Source organism: Dermacentor silvarum, chromosome 6 (assembly GCF_013339745.2).
Source record: "Dermacentor silvarum isolate Dsil-2018 chromosome 6, BIME_Dsil_1.4, whole genome shotgun sequence".
Taxonomy (NCBI): Eukaryota; Metazoa; Arthropoda; class Arachnida; order Ixodida; family Ixodidae; genus Dermacentor; species Dermacentor silvarum.
In genome coordinates, this window is record NC_051159.1 from 153,074,371 (window position 1) to 153,093,682 (window position 19,312).

The 19,312-nt window shown below is 43.3% G+C and overlaps 1 protein-coding gene across 1 annotated transcript; it reads left to right on the forward strand.

Annotated features, from left to right (window-relative positions):
- The first annotated feature begins 1,731 nt into the window (after positions 1–1,731).
- LOC119456260 (ataxin-7-like protein 3) lies at positions 1,732–16,265 on the forward strand. Its single transcript, XM_037717915.2, has 11 exons — positions 1,732–2,162; positions 2,484–2,599; positions 2,733–2,746; positions 2,865–3,033; positions 3,191–3,273; positions 4,563–4,622; positions 7,909–7,983; positions 8,089–8,114; positions 10,152–10,270; positions 12,629–12,792; positions 14,173–16,265. The coding sequence occupies exons 1-11, from the start codon at positions 2,094–2,096 to the stop codon at positions 14,367–14,369; spliced, it is 1,092 nt and encodes a 363-aa protein (XP_037573843.1). The 5' UTR covers positions 1,732–2,093; the 3' UTR covers positions 14,370–16,265.
- Positions 16,266–19,312: the final 3,047 nt, after the last annotated feature.

The following is a 19,312-nucleotide window of genomic DNA, read 5'->3' on the forward strand; positions in this document are numbered from 1 at the left end:
TGGCAGTGGCTTTTCATAAGATATCAATAGGACGTCATTGTTGTCACTTGGATGTTAGGCTCGACGTAAACCCAGACATAAGCCGTCCTACAAATTTTCCTGGGCCATGCTAGGTTCTATGTAGGCCCAAACATGGGTCAACCTTTAAACTGTCATGGGCCAATCTTAAATTGTCAGGGGCTATGCTAGGTTTGACGTATAGGCTCAGACATGGGCAGACCTACAAATTGCCATCTGATCTGACGTCGGCCAGGTTAGCAGCTTTGAAGTCGCTACTCGTTTGAAGTTCCCACGTTTATAGTCCTCCAGCTTGGCAACGATGATCGGCCCTATGTAGGCACCCTAATAGTTGGCCGATGTAAGACCGATGTCAATCCCCAAGAACGACCCAACCGCAATGGCCTGGCAGGGGCCACACGTGGACCGGTCGGCCACCATATAATTGCCCGACGTTGGGCCGAGCAAATTTTCCCCATTAGGTAGCCACGCATGGCGGTCTACAGCACGCGCTAGCGCCTCACGTTCTGTATCAAGCTTTCAAAGTACATCGACTCTGCCTCTCTGCTCGTACAACGAGATCTGCTAACACAATTACCTTTCAAGAAGGCTCCTGCCTCTGCAGCACTCCTCACTGTGCAGGGCCCAGGCAGTCACTCTCAGACTTCTACAAACCAGCATTTACCCGAGCCCTGCGGCACTGCACACAATGTACCCCGAACAGTTCCCAAGCCCGGACTGCCCCCTGTGTGGTGGTTATGCGGACTTCGAGCATGTCCTGTGAGGCTGCGCCTCTGCCGGTCCCCCTTTCACACAAGAGGAAATGATAACGCTTATTAAGGCCCAGGATCAGACCTCTCAAATCCTGGCAGTCCAGAGGGCCCGTGAGAGGGCCGTCAGGTTTGACCTGATGGTCCCCGAGTGGGCCTAGCCAGGTGACGTCGAGTTTACTCGCGTCTATTGTGGACCGAATAAAGTTCACTCACTCACTCACTCACTCTGATAGACAAAAGTCGATCATCACCGCGGATACCCCGTCTGTGTGGGATTGTGCGAACAATAATACAGGGTCAAAAGTAATGACTGTCGTAACAGTGGCACAAAAGTTCTATCTAGCTGAGCTCCGACAAATTTGTACAAGGTTGTCAGAAAATAAAAGCGTTAGGCTATCCAGTGTATTAAGATCATCCTCCATGGTCAAATTATAGTAAGGACTTACCTAAGACGACTGTTCGTCGCCTACGTTCTGAAACGAAATGCCAGAAAAATTTCGTGAGCACGTGCACGAACGTTCGCTTGGCATGTGTACCAAGAGCGGATACACGACCTGCTCTGCCCATACCATGGTTATAATTTTTAATAATTTGGTTGAGTTTATGGCTATAACTTATTTATTTACTTTTTGCGCATGCGCGGAAATATGCTTCCAAATATACAATTTAAAACATAAATGTGGTAGTTAACACGTCCACGGACGCGCGCACCATTTACATTTCAATTCTTTACTCGGCTTGCACGTTGACGCGTGACAAAATTCTCGCTGAATATTCCACAGATGCAACAAGGCGCTTTCCTAAAAATTCAATTCTAAAGCACATTTCTGAAATGAAGTAGCATGGGTAGTACCGCAAAAGCACTGACCTCCCTGAAACTATTTTCAGCAAAACTTATGCAGCGGACCGTTTCGTCAGTTTCGGTTTCGTTTTTGTTCCAAATGATTCGCGAGATGTCGCTGGCGTCGATACGTTCACAAACTTCTTTGTAATGTGCTCGATTGGAGACGCCGGGTTGTTTTTTTTTAGAATAGCGAAATTGTATACCTTTTCGCTCGAGCCCTAGTGAACTACAATTCTGGTTGTACCGGTCGCTTTTAATCAGGCGAACTCGATTGGTCATTTATCGCAGGGAAGGGATGCCAGCCCAGTTGGCGAGCTTGCCTCTCTTCCCGAGGGACGTTCTAAATGGAACCGTATTGTGAAAGTGGTGCCGTAAGGGAAGTGTATGCATTCCAGATATGATACGTTAGGAAGATCGACGCAAAGTCCCTACGGTAGCTTGCACTACCCGAACTTTTCCTGGCTTCGTCGATGTGAAGGATGCAGCAACCTCACCTTGAAAATGCGAGCACGACGGCGAATGCCCCTGTCTCCAGCAAGGTGTTGGACGTGAGTAGGAGCGCTCCGTTCTCTTTTGTTTAGTTGTCGCGCTTTTCCTGTTCGGTCGTTTCTTCTGCATACAGTTACACATCCTTAGAGCGGCGCTTTTACGCACCGATCTGAGCATACCAGTGAAGAGCGCAGACAAACGCACTTTTGACAGTTGCGCATTGCCGTGCCCTCGTGAACAAGGCTGACACTGGAAGCGTACCGACGTGTTGCACGCTCTCCGTCGGTTGTGCTTGACTTGTCACACGGTGTGCGCACCGTCAAGTTGCGCATAGCGCTTATGCGGTATTGTGAACATGCGTGTCGACTTGTGCGTTTCAGGAGCAGAGCATGAGCATATACGAAGAACTTGTGGACGACGTCATACTGGGAACCTGCTTCGAGGTTCACCGGTCTGTCAAATTGGGCATCTTGTTTCTGGACGAAGCCACGGATGAGTGAGCCAATATTTATTCTGTTATTGTTGACTAAAAAAAAAAAAAATTGATAGCCGCTCTGTGTCCGCTTTGACGATGACGTGCGTGGTGTGAACTGCCCTATCTGATACTGCCCGTCTACTTTCCTTTGCAGCGAAAAAAAATATGGTACGTACTTCGTCCGTTCAGTACTGCTGTCCACAGCTGTGACTGCTCTAAAATAAATATGCAAACTGTTGAACTTTCTTTTTCTTTTCTTTTCTTTTCTTTTTCTTTTACTTTGCAGAAATAGTGGACGAAGTAGGCTTGGATGTATTTGGTCAAGTTCCTCTGAAGAAACAGTTCGAATGCGTGTGTCCCAACTGTCAAAGAAATTTAGCTGCGTCGCGATTTGCGCCTCATCTAGAGAAATGCATGGGTATGGGAAGAAACAGCTCAAGGATCGCAAGCAAGAGGTGAGGAAGGTGGCTGTGTGGAATTGAATTTTTTAAAGCTATTTTGTCAAGCATGATTAAACACATGAAGAGCCTTCACTAATTAGCCAATCATTTGAAACATTCTCTAAATCTCGCTTGACTTGGATGGATGCACCTATACTACTTTTCCCTACAGGATTGCAAACACCGGAAGGGCAGAAAGTGACGTAGATGACTATGATAATGACAGTGACTGGAACTACCTGTCTGATCGAAAGCGTGAGTAATTAATTTTTTTATTGCATGTGCTTATTGGAGTGCAGTTATGCATTGTAGGTGTCACTAACAATAGTATTCTTATTATTATTATTATTATTATTATTATTATTATTATTATTATTATTATTATTATTATTTTAGCAACAGCTGCATGTTCGCATCACTGTCCCTCTTTTTTTTTTTATAAATTATAAATTGACTAAAAATTTGATTGGGACACAGTGCAGTTCTGCCACTTCAGTTGAATGACTTGAAGAGGTGGAAGTTACTATCTCAGCCGCTAATAATTGGCCAATGAATGCGATTTATTAATCAACATCATCATCACTTACTTTATAATGCAATTGCTTTATTGAAGCCAGTCAATGCTCAAGGCTTGACCATTTAGTAGTAAACCTGAGACTAGCATCAGTTTTAGTATAAGTGCTTCCCAAAATGTGCCACAAAATATCTTGACACCACTTGGTTTGGTGCAGGGGTGCTTTTGTGGCAGCTATGCAGCTGTTTTCCACAACATTTGATATCAAATAATTATTTGATTAAAATAGTAAATGGGGCATGACATCTTGAAACCTGCTCCAGTCTCAGAATCTCTGCTAAATGGAGATTTCAGTGCTACCAGGCATCAATTCTGCAATGCCTACACATAGCCTAAAGTAATTATTCAAAATTTCATGTAACGAAACATTAATTTTACATCAGTTTGTCATACAGGTAACATACGAGTAGACTGCGCTTCAAGCAATCCTAATCAGGAAGAATTGAGCTATCTTTTACAGGCATTCTTTTTTAACATGATTCAAATAAAAGAACAGCTGGTGTGTTGGTAATGCTATTAAAGAAAGAAAGTGGTGGCATAAATACTAACCCCCATATTCTAGAATGTCCCACCACTCCACCTCGACTCAAGAAAGTTGACGGCAGCACTGCCCCTCAACTGAAGTGGTCCACTGCACTTCATTGACACTCCGCGTCAAGAATTGACGCGGAGTGTCAAGAATGGTGCCTCCTTCAGTCTAGGGGGGGGGCGCTGTGCCCAACTCAGTGGAGTCGAGGAAAAACTTCTCGGGGATAGTTTGAGAATACGTGGGTGAGTGTTTATAATCTAAAGTAAATTTGTGGTTGGTTTAAAGAACTCCATGCTTGCCCAATATTTGTGAAAGATCAAACATGCCCTAACTATGTTCAAAGAGAGCAGACCCGTGCAAACATAGTTTTCAAGCTCTTTGCATTGCTGCTTTGCAGCAGAAGGGCATAATGTTTTCTATCTGCTTCCTTTCTCTCTACAGCGGCCAAGAAAAGGAAGGATAAAAACTGTGCACGTAGAATTAAAGGGAAGCCTAAAAATGGTAAGGTTTATCTTTCTTCTTTTCTTTGATTGTCATTACACATATGCACGAGTTTGGTGGTGAACTGAAGCGTTTGACAGTAAACCGTCTGGTCAGGTAAATGCATGATTGAAAGATTAGGTTGCTGACCCAATCTTTCAAGCATGAGTCATGATTCATGGATGGATTCATGTATGTCATGGAGTGGGTCACTTCATAAGTGACCTGATCTTTCAAGTTTGTGTGCAGCTCTGTCATTCTTAAAGGGTCCGTGAAACGGTTCGGACAAATTTTGTAGACGCGTAGGGTACAGCTACAGTAAAAGATTCGCATCACAATTTAAGTGAAGCGTCTCATATTAAGAGAGCTACGGACGATTACAAGTTACCCTCCTCCCTAGCCATGCATTTCCTCCTCAACTCGTTCGCCGAGTGATCGGGGCTAAAATCCGCCTTCGCTGGCTCTACGTCATGTTGTGACGTGTTGTCGCCTATTTCCGGTTGTCTTGGAGCCAGCGCGCGAAGGCTCTTCAACCTCTCTGCTAGCCGCCCAGCCGTTGATCCCCAGCGAGAGCTATCAAGCAGCGTGCGTTGCGAGCGTTCTGTCACAGCGCCGAGCGTGTCCAGTATTCCGGTAACCACAGGCGAGCTGGGTGTTTTGACTCAGCCAGAGGCATAAACTAAAGCACCTCCATACCGCTGTGATGAAGGAGCTTCGTAGACGTACGTGAGTGGCCTGATCGGCATGCGCGGTCAGGCCATCTGGTGGCGCAGAGCTTAACCAGTCAAATACAGGGCTAATATTCCTGTAACCAAGTGTAAAACATTTTAAACATGACAACGTGTTCAAGATTACGCTCCTGCCAAAAATTTGAGCCAGCAGCAAAGTAGAAAAAACTTGGTTACTGTTATATTAGCTGTGTGTTTGGTTGAGCTTTGTGCCGCCAGGTGGCTGCACCATGCAAGCAGTTCACTTTTGCGCCTCCGTTCATCACATTGGTAAAGCGGCCAGTACACTTGCACTTGCGTTTACCTGAATACCGGACAACGCTAAACTCTATTGTGGCAAACCTTCGATGTGAAGCGACAGCCGTAAACGCGTAGATGCTGGCGCCGTTTGGATTGGTTTGGATACCGAAAGTCCAATGCGCTGCAGCCACTCTGCTCGTCTGCTGCCTAGCAGCGGGGCACGATGTCGCAGCTTGACATGTCGCCAATCGCTACGTTTGCAGCCCACAACACAACAAGGGCGAACCATGGTGCTGGCAAAAAAAAAGAACAAGACCAACACTGACCGCGCAGCTCTCGTCAACACGGAGCACGTTTTAACACAAGCAGACGACACTTGCTGTGGGCCGGAAGTGCTTTTAGTGTAGTGATACATGTTCTTGTGCATTCTCTTTCTGTTACTTTCTTTTTATAAAAACAAATTAACTAACATCTAAACTATTACGAACAACATTTTTTTGCCATAATGTTGGGAAAATTATCGATGACGCGCCCTGGGCAGCCAATCGGATGCTGGCCCAGTGACGTGTTTGGGCAAATCGAGTCACTTGGGCACAAAACTCAGCCGATTGGCGTGCTGCGATCAGTAGCGATGTACCTTTTTAAAACATTATAATAAATTACACGCTTTACGTGGAGCGCTTAGATGCGTCAATTAATGATCAGAAGGACCTACTCTAACGACTCAGTACATTTGTACAAAATCGTCAAAATCGTTTCAGAGTCCCTTCAAAGGAAGTACAATGGAAAACAATGTCAGTTCCAATTGACAGATGATGCTTTCGAAACTGTATTCTTTGGCGAAAAAAGGTTAATTATTAGTTGGTTAAATGAAGGCTAAACTTGCTTTTCATTGTTATTTTTGTGCCAGAACTGCTGCACTGATGTCAGTTCGATACCATTGATTTCACTATACTATCTCACATTATCAAAAAATATGTAATCGAACAAGGAGCTAGTGCGAGAATTTCAAAGTGCCATACACGGCCAACTTTCATCTTAATACGAATCAGTCTTTGCCAGGCAGTTTGCCATAAATAGGTCCCTGTCTCGACTCGTTTTGCATCTTTTCAATGAAACAAAATTATAATAAAAAAGTGTGTCTGATAGTGGGCTTCAAACCAAAGTCCCCAAGCACAATAGCCCAGTGCTCTACCCATTAGGCCCTGGACACAAGCATAGTTCTCTCATGCGAAATCCAACTAACACTTCCAAGATGATTGGCACCTGCACTACGCATGGCAACAAGATTTTTTGAATAGCGAGAGCGTTTGTGCAAGTGCTGTTTGGCCAGAGATGCAGGAATGGCATGCGAAAATAGCTGCCAGACTTACCACCTTCGCCTGCATCACATAACATAGCAACAAGCTGCTTATAAAAGGAACAGTGCATCAAGCTTCCCATCCTTAGCGTGTGTCAGGCTAGCACTTTGAGACACTATGTGACATTGTATAGTCTTCAGGGTCGGGCTCGGGAACAACGGAACAAGTTGGGATGTTTCCCTACCAGAGTACAATAAATGAGTCGTCATGCTGTCATATTGGGCTTGCTGCTATCATCAGTGACCTCACTTTACAAGTGCTCACCTTACGCAAACATGTTGGTTCATCTGTTAATGCTTTGCAGAACGCTAAACGATGCTGGATAGCCAGCTACCTGCAATGTGCTTCATATAACATTGATTCCCACAGTATGTCAGATCTGCATAATATTTTACATTCTTCAACTTTTCGACCATGTGTCCTATACTTCATTTCACAAATTGTTTGCAACACTGTGGAAGGTGCAGGACTCCTTAGCCATAAGAAGGCCACACGCCCCTTGAGATTTTTGTCCGCATCTGCTCAGCAGCTGCTGAATTCACAGTATACAATGTGAATGTGCAGAGATCCCAACATGTTACATAATGCTGTGACTTATCATGTACCAAGCAAAAACAAAACTCTCTAATGCTGCCTTTAAGCAGAGAGTTACGCCCGGAACTATACTCTGCTGCTCAAGGATATTGCCGGTGTACGCCTCGTACCTTTGGCAACACTGCACACAATTTGTGAGATGGAGTATAGTAAGACTGACTCATTCACATTTCTAAAGTACAATTTACCAGTCTAGCAAAACTCATTTCTCTGTAATGCACCATTAAGGTGGATACATAACCACATGAAAAAGGAGTGTGACAAGAGAAGACACAGCATTGCCCTATGGCTTGCACTTGTCTGTGTCCATTTTTCATTAAGTATGAATGTTTGGCAACTGTCATTTTCAACGTGCAACAATCAACTTTCACTGAACAATTTCAGGAGAACAAGCAAGCACTAGCAGTGCATCAGGAGAACCCTCAAACAGCATCTCAACTTATGAAAGCCTTTCTATGGGTATGCCGCTGTTGCAGTGCACATCAACTTTTTTTTTAATATGGCTTATGCAAAATTGGCAACACTGACTAATGAGTGCAATTCAATTTGCTTTATTAATTTCAGAGGAAAGAAAGGCTTTGTTGGCACAGGTAAGTTGTTTTACTTATGCTTCAAGCAACTGTTTGCTATAATGAAATACGAGGCTTGTTCATACATTCTGCATTTTCATTTTGAGTTTCAGTAACCCAAAAAAGCAATAAGAATTTATTCACCATTGACTTGCTCTTGCCACATTGTTTTCGAATCTGAATGAATTTCTTTTGAATAGTGACTGTATGACGAATGTTGATTGCACATTTTGATAAACACCTCGAGCAGCTCTTTTGTGTTTGCCGTCTAACTCCTTTAAAACAGTTGCGCACATTTATTCTAAAAGCCAGATTGGCTCTTTGCTCTTTTTTCTACCTAGTAGCTTGTGTTGAGTTGTGGCTAATTCTAAAGCTTTATGGCATTGATATTCTAACTAAATATCAGTACCACCAATGCTCAAAGAATGAAATTATGTGCTTCAAGCTTTCAGTGTTGTTGCCATTCGCATGGCTCCATTTCGACTATCTATGGCAGTTTGCTGTTATAGTAAACAGCAGTTCTTAATCATCACTGGTGCAAAAATTAATGCAGTATGCAGGGTTAGCAGTATGCAAGTTAAAGGCCAACAGCAATGAAATTTCATTTTTAATTAGTTATATAGTACATACTATAGAAGCAATCTTGGCAAAGGTACATGGCTGATAAGTGTCTAATTATCTAATTAAGAGCCATTAAATGTCATCTAAACAGACTGTACATGCACCTGTTGGTTAGCAGGATGTGGCGGAAATGCCAGCCCACCACCTCCGAGATTTTCAATGCACCATGGGTGCCACCTAATCTTGGTCATGTTGAAGGAGCCGCAGTGGTTCTCAATGTTGCGAGTTATACATCATCTCCTAGTGAGCGGTAATGGCAGCATTTTCTCCCCGTCCCAGTTTCGTTATAAAACACTTAAATTTGTAAGCTTCTTGTGGCGTAGCCACTCGTGCTTGAAATGCAAAATTTTGCACTTAGGTGTGTTTACGCTATCTGAAACTAGGATTGTTATGCCGTCCAAAATTTCATTGCAGCTGGCCTGTAAGGTAAGATTCAAACGTTAGTTTAATATAGACACTTTTTTTTATGTAGACACTTCTATGCCAAGGCAGTTCTTAAAAGAAGGCATGAAAAATAGTTGCTTTGTCTGCATTCTGCCCTTTCTTTTTCTTTCTCTCTTTGCTGTGAGGAGACATTTGCAGTATTTGACATACCCATTTGTCCTTGCGTAATATTCTTATTTCAGTTATTGTGACACTGTACAATTTCTGATCATCATGGCTCACCTCTTGGCTTAACGCAGATGTTATGCTGGCTCTGAAAATAATTGACATGGCACACACATTATTGCATCCATGTAGTTCATAAGCTTGTCCTCTTGTACCATAACAAGACCAAGCATGCCACCCGCCATGATTGCTTAGTGGCTACAGCATTACGCTGCTAAGCACGAGATCGCGGAAATGCGGCCATGGCGACCTCATTGCTATGGAGGTGAAATGCAGAAATGCCTGTTACCACGCTTTAGGTGCACGTTAATGAACCCCAGGTGTCAAAATTAATCCCGAGCCTCCTACTACAACGTGCCTCATAATCATACCGTGGTTTCGGCAAGTAAAACTCCAGAATTTAATTTAAGCATGCCGACTTCCATCATTCACAGCGTTGTGGCTTTTATATTGTTAAATTGCCTACCATTATGCAATTGCTGGCTGTGCCTTCTTTCTCTCAATTTCCTGCTCATAGCAGGATAGATTAATTGGCAATCCTTGTAACCATTACATTCCAAAATGCCATCTTTAAAGTAGCTGAAGTGCTGAGTTGATGGTTTGTCTGCCGAACCTTTCTTTTTAATATACTTTTTGGTTTGTATGCAGCAAAGAAGGTTTGCAGATTGTTGGAGACAGTGTTTTCCTTTCATGCTTTAAAACATAATGATGCTTTAGCCCTTGAATGTTTGCTCATAGCCTTAAAAATGTTTATACGCACACTTTATTTTACAACTGCAAGTCCTGTGGTCGAGCAGTCATGTTCTTCATTCTTCCCCTTGCTTCCAGATGTGTGGAGTGATCTCTGAGCACACTAAAAAAATGTGCACCCGCTCTCAGCGTTGCCCCCAGCACACGGACGAGCAACGCAAAGCAGTCAGGCAGTTCCTTTTGAATCAAGGCGCTGGGTACGAGTTCTTTTGTTTGTGGATTGTTACCGTCACTGCCACTACCATTTGCATCATGCGTGTAATCGGATAATTTGAAACATGAGGGTCATAGTTGTCATGTAACGAATGCAAAAATTAGCCAGCCTTTAGTCAATTCTCTAGAAGTAAACAAATCTGGCCATTGATAAGACAGGTAAGTAACCAGCTTGCTGCAATGTAGCCACACCTGGCAACTGTGCTGAGTAGCAGTGTGACCTACTGATGCCTGCAATGACAAAGTACCATAGTTGCCATATGCAACTGTAGAGTGGAACATTTGCTTTTAAACAGCTAGGCTATTGACCCTTTTCCCAGCGATCCCGTGGGCGCTGCCATGTTTGATCACGTGGTGACGCGTCCATTGCTTGCCTCAGCTGCCTCCGTATTTACAATGCAAGCGCAGCAAACCCCCGTTTCGACGCATATCGTAGATGGTGACTGTGTGAACGACACGAAGCTTTGGCCACAGCTTTAGAGGACATGTAGGTGCTTTCAAAGCTCATTACGCCTTGTCCAAACAGTGCGAGCTGCGCATACGGTGCTTGTACTAAAAGCGGAGCTAGAAATGTATTCCAAGCTGTCCAAACTTTCCGCTTATGAATTAAATCAGGATCAGCGTGCTCTTCCTCATTTACATTAAACATTCTTAAGCAGCGGCTGGTCATGTTTCTGACTCGGTCAAGTTCCTCAGTGCAGACACTATCTGATTGTTTATGTTCAGCCTAATCACTTGCGTGTATGCTCTGCTGCGATAGATTTGTTCTTGCTGCGCACAGAGCTTGGAATGCAAATGTTCTGTACTTTGTGGTAGCTTGTAGCAAAGACGTATTATCGCTAGTCGCTTGCTTATTCTGTGGACTGTCATGAAACGTTCAGCTTCCAACATTCGTGTCTTGTCAGTGTAGTCGCCGTCATTCATGCTTCAGCACATTGATTCAAGTCAGCGCCCATCCACTTATTATAGATACGTTGGCTGTAGGGTGGGCGTAAGTTTGCGTGCGAGTCGGGGTGGATGTGTGTGTAGATAATGTGCGAGAACCTTTGTGTCAGTAAGTGGCGCTACTTCCTTTTGTAACGAGTGGTACTCACTCTTAAGTGCCGACGTTCCGGAGTTGAAGTCCTTTCTTTGGAGGTTAGATATACAGCGCTGGCATATAAACCTTTTTTTTATTCTCGAGGAAAGGCGGACATCGCAAAGGGCTGGCAACACAGGCAGTCCTCATGTAGCAGCGGCAACACAGGTTGATTCTGTTCCTTATATATTTCTTATATTCGCATTCCTTATATGCGAATCACTATTTTTGCAGATAACTACCGCACACGTCTTCCCTTTATCGTTACACATTTTGCAGCATGAATTGGCCACAGTGCATTAGCGAACACCCAGTTGCATTTCCGACAGCTGATCGCACAGTAGTAGGACAGAAGCAGTAATGGTTTCGTATTCGTGAGCATTCGCTGAGGCAACGTGTGGCGTGCCGCCGAAAGTGCGATCTCGTTCGTCTAGAGCAAACTACTCTACGAAAAGGGTCAATATGCATCCGCCATTGTAAGTTATTACAGAATATTGAACACTCTATTGACTGCCTAAAAGTCATGCACTGATAATGCACATTTCTAACTTCACTTTGGTTTTACATTATTGTAAGTTAACCCACGAAATTTGACATGGTACACGAAGAATAACCAAACTGGGTTCCAGGGAGCTTACAGATTTCAGAGGCAGCAAATGGACTGGCAAATAAAAGTGAATTGGCTTAGGTAAACTCCAGAAATATTTCTCTTCTAACTGGCAAGCCTTCATTTGCATGTTGAGCTTAATAAAACCATAGTGTCTGTGACCTTGCTGCGCGGCCTGCACTTCCGAAGTGAACTTTTTCGAAAATTCAGCAACTGTTGATGGTTTAATGCCTAATGTTGCACTCAAGTTCTATGCATGCAATAATGTAGGCCTAAACTTTTTGTTATTAGCAGGAGTGTTTGTTTAGAAGAGTTTTCTCAACAGATCAAATACAGCACACATCCATATGTTCGTTCAGCAACTGTGGCTCTCATGCCGCAGAATCATTGGCAGAACAGTCGCCAGCTGCATATGGCTTTCTCCTCATAGACTCTCATAAATGTTCTCCCTTACATTCAGCAGAAACTAATATTCTAAAACTTTCAATGGCAAATTCTCAAATTAAATATGAATCAAATAACAATGACTATTCAGTTAGTATTTCTAATTGCAAATATTCACACACGCCTAATTATTAGAACTCATCAGCATGGGCTTTGTTTCCTTCTCTATCCCTCTTTTCATCCCCCCCTCCTTTCCCACCTATTCTCCTACAGAAGCAGCACACTATCTGCAGACACTGGTGATGAGGTGCACATTGACGTTGACACTTTTGACGAGGCCGACAACCACGCACTGCACGACACAATTGGGCAGATGTGGGAAAGTGTCAGTTCTACCAATTCCTCCCCTGCTGATGGTAGCTTCCAAAGCAACAATGGTGAGATATCGGCTGAACCTTCCACTTGTAGAAGGTTCAACCTTTTCACTAAGAAGCTTTATATGCTCTGTTTCACAATGGTGAGGCGCTGAAGTGAAAGCTACAGCTAAAAGGCATGATTCCCCACGAGGTCACCCAACAGGCGACACTTGTTTATTGGTGTGAGAGCAGCATTTAAAAGTGCTTCTGTCAGTACTGAGGTGAAATCTTTTACTTGTATACTGGTCGCTCAACATACTACACTTTTCCAATGATGTGGCTGCAGCTTATAAAGTCTAACCTTGTTATACAGGTTGTTTCAGGGAACACTTTTAAAAATGTTTAATGGCTGCCTGTGGCAGATAGTACAATTCTAGCTCATGAGCTGGTCTACTCAAAGAGGCAGACATTACTTGCAAAAAATTTGAAATGCATAATCAACTAGTGAACAAAAATTCATTAATTACCTTATGGCCTATATTGCAATTTACAAATTCTAGCCATGGAATTCGCAATGCATAAAACGACGTTTTGTTAAGAAAGTAACTGGAATGTCAATGCTTTTCTTCACAATGTTCGGCAAAAAATATCTCGAAACTGGTGTCATCCTGAGAATTCGTTCCAAGTGGATCGCCTTGCGAACTCCACAGCTAGAATTTGTAAATTGCAATATGAGCCATAAAGTAATTAGTTAAAACTGAATTAGTTAATTTTTGTATATTAGTCGATTATGCATTTCGATTTTTTATGCAAGTAATGTCCGCCTCTTCGAGAAGACCAGCTCATGAACTAGAATTGGGCTATCTGCCACAGGCAACCTTTAAATATTTTTAAAAGTGTTCACTGAAACACCCTGTATATAACACGTGCATCCAGCACAAAAATAGCTTCGTCATATGTAATATTTGTTACGAGCATGTATTCATTGTGTGTTGTTGTTAGCAAGAAACTTTCTAGATTTGCTTCGTTATACCGACGTTTGACTTCAAAAGTGCTGTTGCTACAACTGAGAATTTTTTTTGTGTGTGATACTATACAACAAGCTTTTTGGGTGTCAAATGCCTGCCTTATCGATAAAATTTGGCTTGTGATGGCAAGTTATAGTGTTTTTATCTTGTCTGAATCCTTTTGCGTGTCATATGCCAAAAGAAAGCTAGAAAAGATGTAGAGCTGGGCAAATCTGGGAGGCAACAGCCAACGGACACATGGAGTATCTGTGCCTTGCTAGCGCATTCATCATTTGTATTCACATTTTTGGAAATCCATTCAAACGCTCCAAGTGTATGGTGTGACATAAGCTTAAACTGTGTGTGTGTGTGTGGGGGGGGGGGGGGGGGTTGCATGCTACAATAGAATGAATGAAACTAAACTAATTTACACCTCACTTGTTTACAATGGCAGGAGCAGTGGGAAAAAAGAAGGACAAACGTCTACAGCCTTTTGGCAGCTCAGCGAAGAAACCCAACAAGTCTCGGCCTAGCAGCAGTGGCCCTTCGAGCGTGGCTGCCGACCCAATTGAGCTCCGACCTGCTTTGACTGGGAGGGGTGTGCGTGCCCCAGTGCCAAACATCTCGCCCATGTGGTTCCTCTCTTCCTAGCGTGCTGCTGTGAAGGACGTTTCCCACCTTGCTTGTTGCTGCTATGTGTTATTTTCCTCAAGGGATGTGGGACTCTCCATTGGCTGCCTCCCCGTTTAGTCAACCACACGAACCAGTCGCATCAGCAGAGAAAGGAAAGCAGCACCCTCCTGATGCTGGCCTGCAAAGTTCTCCGGGCAGTGTTTGTCCTGTCGGCAGGCAGAGGCTGATGGCCTTGTAGCACCGACACAATTCTAGTATGTGTATTTATGGCTGTGGTGGTTCCATGTCACCCTGTGCAAAACTCTCCCCGCATTAGTGTGAATTGTCTTACATGGTGTGTGCACATCTAGCTATTCCCTCTCGCTGAGGTATGAAATGCTGGGCATTGTCATGGGTACAAAAACATCTACAACTTTGGCGGGTTGCTTGTGAATGGATCAAAAAGCTTGATTTGTGTTGAGCGTAACAGCAAAAAGCACATTACATGTTGGTAAGGGTATTTACTTTTGCCATGCATCCCACCTCAGTATGGGTTGTGCTGTAATGCATCCTCGTTTCACAAAACTACAGCATAGATGAGAGTGCACAGAGCAGAGTGAATGACATCTTTTTCTGGAATTGCTTTTCTTTGCCACGAAGGTTATTGAAGTTTAACACCCTGGTGCATTGTACCAGTTCGGTGTTATCAGCATTGCCTATCAGTGCAATATTCTTCCTTTGTGTTGGGTAAAGGGTGCACCTCAGTAGCACTAGAAAGCACACAAAGCTCTCTAAGCTGAGGTAGGGACAGAGCTATGAAGTCATTTGAATGCTCTCTGTGACACACCAAATCTCTGCTTCGAGGGACTGAGGAGCACAAGCAGTTTGCTAGGCTGTCTGTTCTATGCCCATGATTCTCCCATTAACTAATGTGAGGGCAAACTATTCCTGCACTTTTTTTTTTTTTTCTGCTTCCCTTGTTCTCATACAAAGAGGGGAAGAAAGTCACTGTGACTTGTCAATGTGGGCAGGGTGAGACTTACTACTCAGGTGTAACAACTTTTTTTCTCCCACTCTGGGAAGATGGGACCTGTGGACACTAGTTTCATCTTCTCACATTTCTTTTGTCTGTGATATACGCAGCGGCAACCAGCCTGTTCTCTCTTCGTTTTCATAACGACAAGGTCACGAAAAGTGTGTGTTTTGGTAGTAAAGGCATGTGTTCCGTCGGAATCTCTGTTGTTGTAAAAGTGGCACTGCCGATTTCAGTAACCACCGTTTCATTGTTTTGTTTGTTGCCTTACGTTTGTTAAGTTGTCTTTTTTTTTTCTTTTTTTTTTCAAGTATCAAGACCCTTTTCTTTCATTTAAAGGATGTTCCTTGGTGCCACTAGGAAAAAGAAAAAGCTGGTGGAAAGGGAAAGCCTCTAGGATAAGGATGTTCAACAACCAGCTGTGTGGAAAGAAAGCATTGCTGCCACGTAACGTGCACATAAATTGAGCTTAGCGTCTTGGAGAACATAACACTAAAGCCTTTCTTAGTTTTGTCACCAGCGACGGCGCATTGTACTTGTTCTTCAGCACAGGAAAGCATTTACGTGGCAGCAGCATAGTGGTGGCCCCCCCAACAACATGCACAGGAAAGGTTTCTAGCCTTGCAAAACAAAAACATTTCTTTCTTCGTTTTTTTCGGTGTGTGTAACAGCAGAAACAAAATACTTAACTGCACCATGTGCAAGATCAGAGCAGATTGATTTCAATGCAACAGTTCCAGACTGTGTGAAAATTTTAATTTGGTCGACTCGGCAACGTGAACACTGTGCGATTGTTCATTATTTCTTTCCAACTGTGATATGCACAGGAGTGTGTTGACATGGGATCATGTATGCTTGGAAAGGCAAATGCGTGAATAAAGTTGCCTCATTTTGTACTGCCATCGTGTTTTGACCATGCTCAGCCATTGATCTCAATAGAAAGAAATATGTGCTCAGCGCCTCACGTCAAGCAAGCACCTTAAATGCCAACTGCTACAAAATTCACTTCGGCTGAATGTTTTATGAGTAGTGTATGCTGCTAAAGCAATCTTGGTGAAGCTGCAGGGTTGCTAATTGTCTTAATTTTCTTATTAGAAGCCTTTACATACACCTAAGCAGATGACACATGCAGCTTGTGGTTGGCGGGTATGACGAAAGTCCCAGCACAGTGCCTCCGGGATTTTTCAGCATGCCGCAGGCAATGGCTAACCTTGTAGCGGCACGTTCTTATGTGTCACCTCCGGTAATGGCGGAGTTTTCAATTTTGGTATGAAAAACACCTACTTTTGCAGGCCTTTCAAGACATATAATCGTAACGTCAAACATATCGCTCGGGGGCTGCTTTGCATCTATACTATTTGAAACTAGGCTTTTTATGTGGCCCAAGATTTCATTGCAGCTGGCCTTTAATGCAAGTTCGTACAGTAGAGCATAATGTTGATAATAAAGTGCAGCCAATTCATTACTGACACTAGTGGGTGACTTTTCTGTGATTGAAGGTGCTCATTGAGAAAGAATTCACAACAATGTTAATGACAAGTTGAAAAAAAATTTTTGTGTTGCAATTCTAGTAATTAAGTTCCAACTAATTAATTTATGACACATATTCCAATTCACGAATTTGTAGACAGAGTCCACAAGGCATATCCACTTGGAACAAATTTTCAGGATAACGTCAGTTTCGAGATATTAATTCTCAAAATGTGCGACAAAATACATTGGTGATCCACTTTTGTGCTTCAATTCATAAAATGGTGTTAAAAAAGTAAAGTGAAACAACAGCGCATCTTTACCGCAAGTTTGATGGTACATATGTCGAAACCAATGCCACCTTTAGAATTCGTTTCAACTGGATATGCCTTGCGAAATTTGCAAATTGCAGTATGAGCTGTAAAGTAATTGAAGTAGTAAAATTTTGTTAATTAGCCAATTATGCATTTCAAATTATTGTGCAAGTAATATCTGCCTCAAAAAGAAATCCAGTTCGAAAATTGGAATTAGTATTGTACATTATGGTGAGTAAGTCACGTTTCCTTTTTCCAGAATTGTAGCCAGTGCATCTTGTATGTGCTTTTATAAAACCATGCGTTTTGAAGCCAGTCATCCCAGCATAACCGGTTCCAGACATTAAAACAGCTACGCTGCTACTTTCTGCACCATAAGGAATTTCGGACAATTTCACTTTGAAAACTGAAACTGGGCTAAGGAAGAGCACAATTGTCACGCCTTTAGCAGCCACCTACTAGTGAAGTAGCATTTACCGTATTTACTCGATTGTAACGCGAGTTTTTCCCCAGATTTTTGCTACCTGAAGTCGATCTTTGCGTTACAATCGAATACCGAAATTCAAATTGTCTAAAAAAGTGCAATGATGCACCCAATTCTAATGAAGTGAAATGTGCGAGTGAAAGCGCGCGAGGGACGTGCTTTTTCACGGAGAGCGAACGCACGGCGCAAAGAAAACGCGATGTCTCCATTGCGCGAAAGGCCATGGGGGAATGGGAGGGAGGAAGGGGAGGCAACATTTGGCTGCGGCACCAAATGTGTATCACGCGACCGGGCGCAAGGGGAACTGGCGACTCAATCTCCCACGCGAAAGGAGGAAAGCAGGAAGGCAGCGCGGGAAAGAGGGGGTGCGGCTTCTACTCGGTGTACTTGTACTTTGCGCGGCTGCGGGATGTCGCGCGCACCATATCTTGAAAGTGATCTCCACGGGGCTTTGACCTTTGTATGCGCTGTGCTTTCGCCACTCAGTTTCCCTTGAAGTGATAGACCGCATGAACCTTCGCTCGCTGATGTGGCCGCGCTTGCTCATGCCGGCGTTTTGACAGTGGTTGTCTGCGGTCATCGAGTGTGGTCTATTCATGTTTGCTTGTGCACGCTGACACCATGCTTGTTAATTCAGTTAGTAAGCGAATGTGTCCAAGTTTATGCAGCCGATAAAACTACTATCCTTACTCCGTATAGCTCTCTACTAATTTGCTATCGCAATTGATGCTGCCCCTTTCGGGCGAAACTGCGACTTTTTCATGCATCCAGTGGTCTCACGTTACTTTAGCAGTTTTTTTTTTTCTTTTTTTTTTTTTTTTTTGCTGGACACAACAAGAAGTCTCCCCTCACGTTACTTTTGCGGTTTTATTTTTTCTTGATGGACGCAATGAAAAGTCACCCCTCGCGTTACAATCGTGGTCGCTTTACAATCGAGTAAATACGGTACTCCTCACAGTCAGGCGAGCATGAAGCAACTATCCCTATAAAGCTGCTATCCTCCCCATGCTGGCTTCTTTTGGGCGCAGCACATGGGCTGATCACGCCAACTCAAAATTGCCAAAAATCTTGCTCAAGGTCACGATTAATACTCTGTGACCACATCGATCCATCACTGATGGTGTCCTAGATGAGGGGAAAAAATATTTTGACTCCCAGCTCACCTGCGTGAGGCCACAGCAAAGTGGCAGCAAGCAGCCAAGCAAGTGCTTAGGTTGTGATTAAGTTAAAATAGGTGTGTCTTATATGCCAGTGCAACTTATATACAATTTCTTTCTTCGAAATGCGCGAGAAGTTGAGTGGGGAGGGGGGGGGGGGGGTGCGAACTTATACTCCGGAATACACGGTATACTATCTGCCACACAATTTTAAAAATTCTGTATAGCCTAAAAAAAAAAAAACAAGTGCGTTTACTGAATTAATAGAACAGTTGTAAGTCAGCGCGCGTTTTGCCTGTGCATTTTTATGCCTATCATCTGCTGTGCCGTGTGGCCTCTATGCAACATTTTCATCTGTTTTTTCAGTCAAAAATAACTTTTAGTCCATGCCATCTAGGCTGCCATGCAGTAATATTTGAACAAATATTTTCACTGGATGGAAGATATTGGGCTCAAAGCAAAATAAAATATGGCTTTAGCCAAAAATATCACTCAAGTTCAGGTGCTATACCACACAAGAGAGG

What these genes read in the sequence shown, in the direction of transcription:
- LOC119456260 (XM_037717915.2), top strand. Translation starts at nt 2,094, where the DNA reads ATGCAGCAACCTCACCTTGAAAATGCGAGCACGACGGCGAATGCCCCT. An exon ending in TTATGAAAGCCTTTCTATGG is followed by an intron (nt 7,984 to 8,088) that starts GTATGCCGCTGT and finishes TATTAATTTCAG; the next exon opens with AGGAAAGAAAGGCTTTGTTG. An exon ending in TAGCTTCCAAAGCAACAATG is followed by an intron (nt 12,793 to 14,172) that starts GTGAGATATCGG and finishes TTACAATGGCAG; the next exon opens with GAGCAGTGGGAAAAAAGAAG.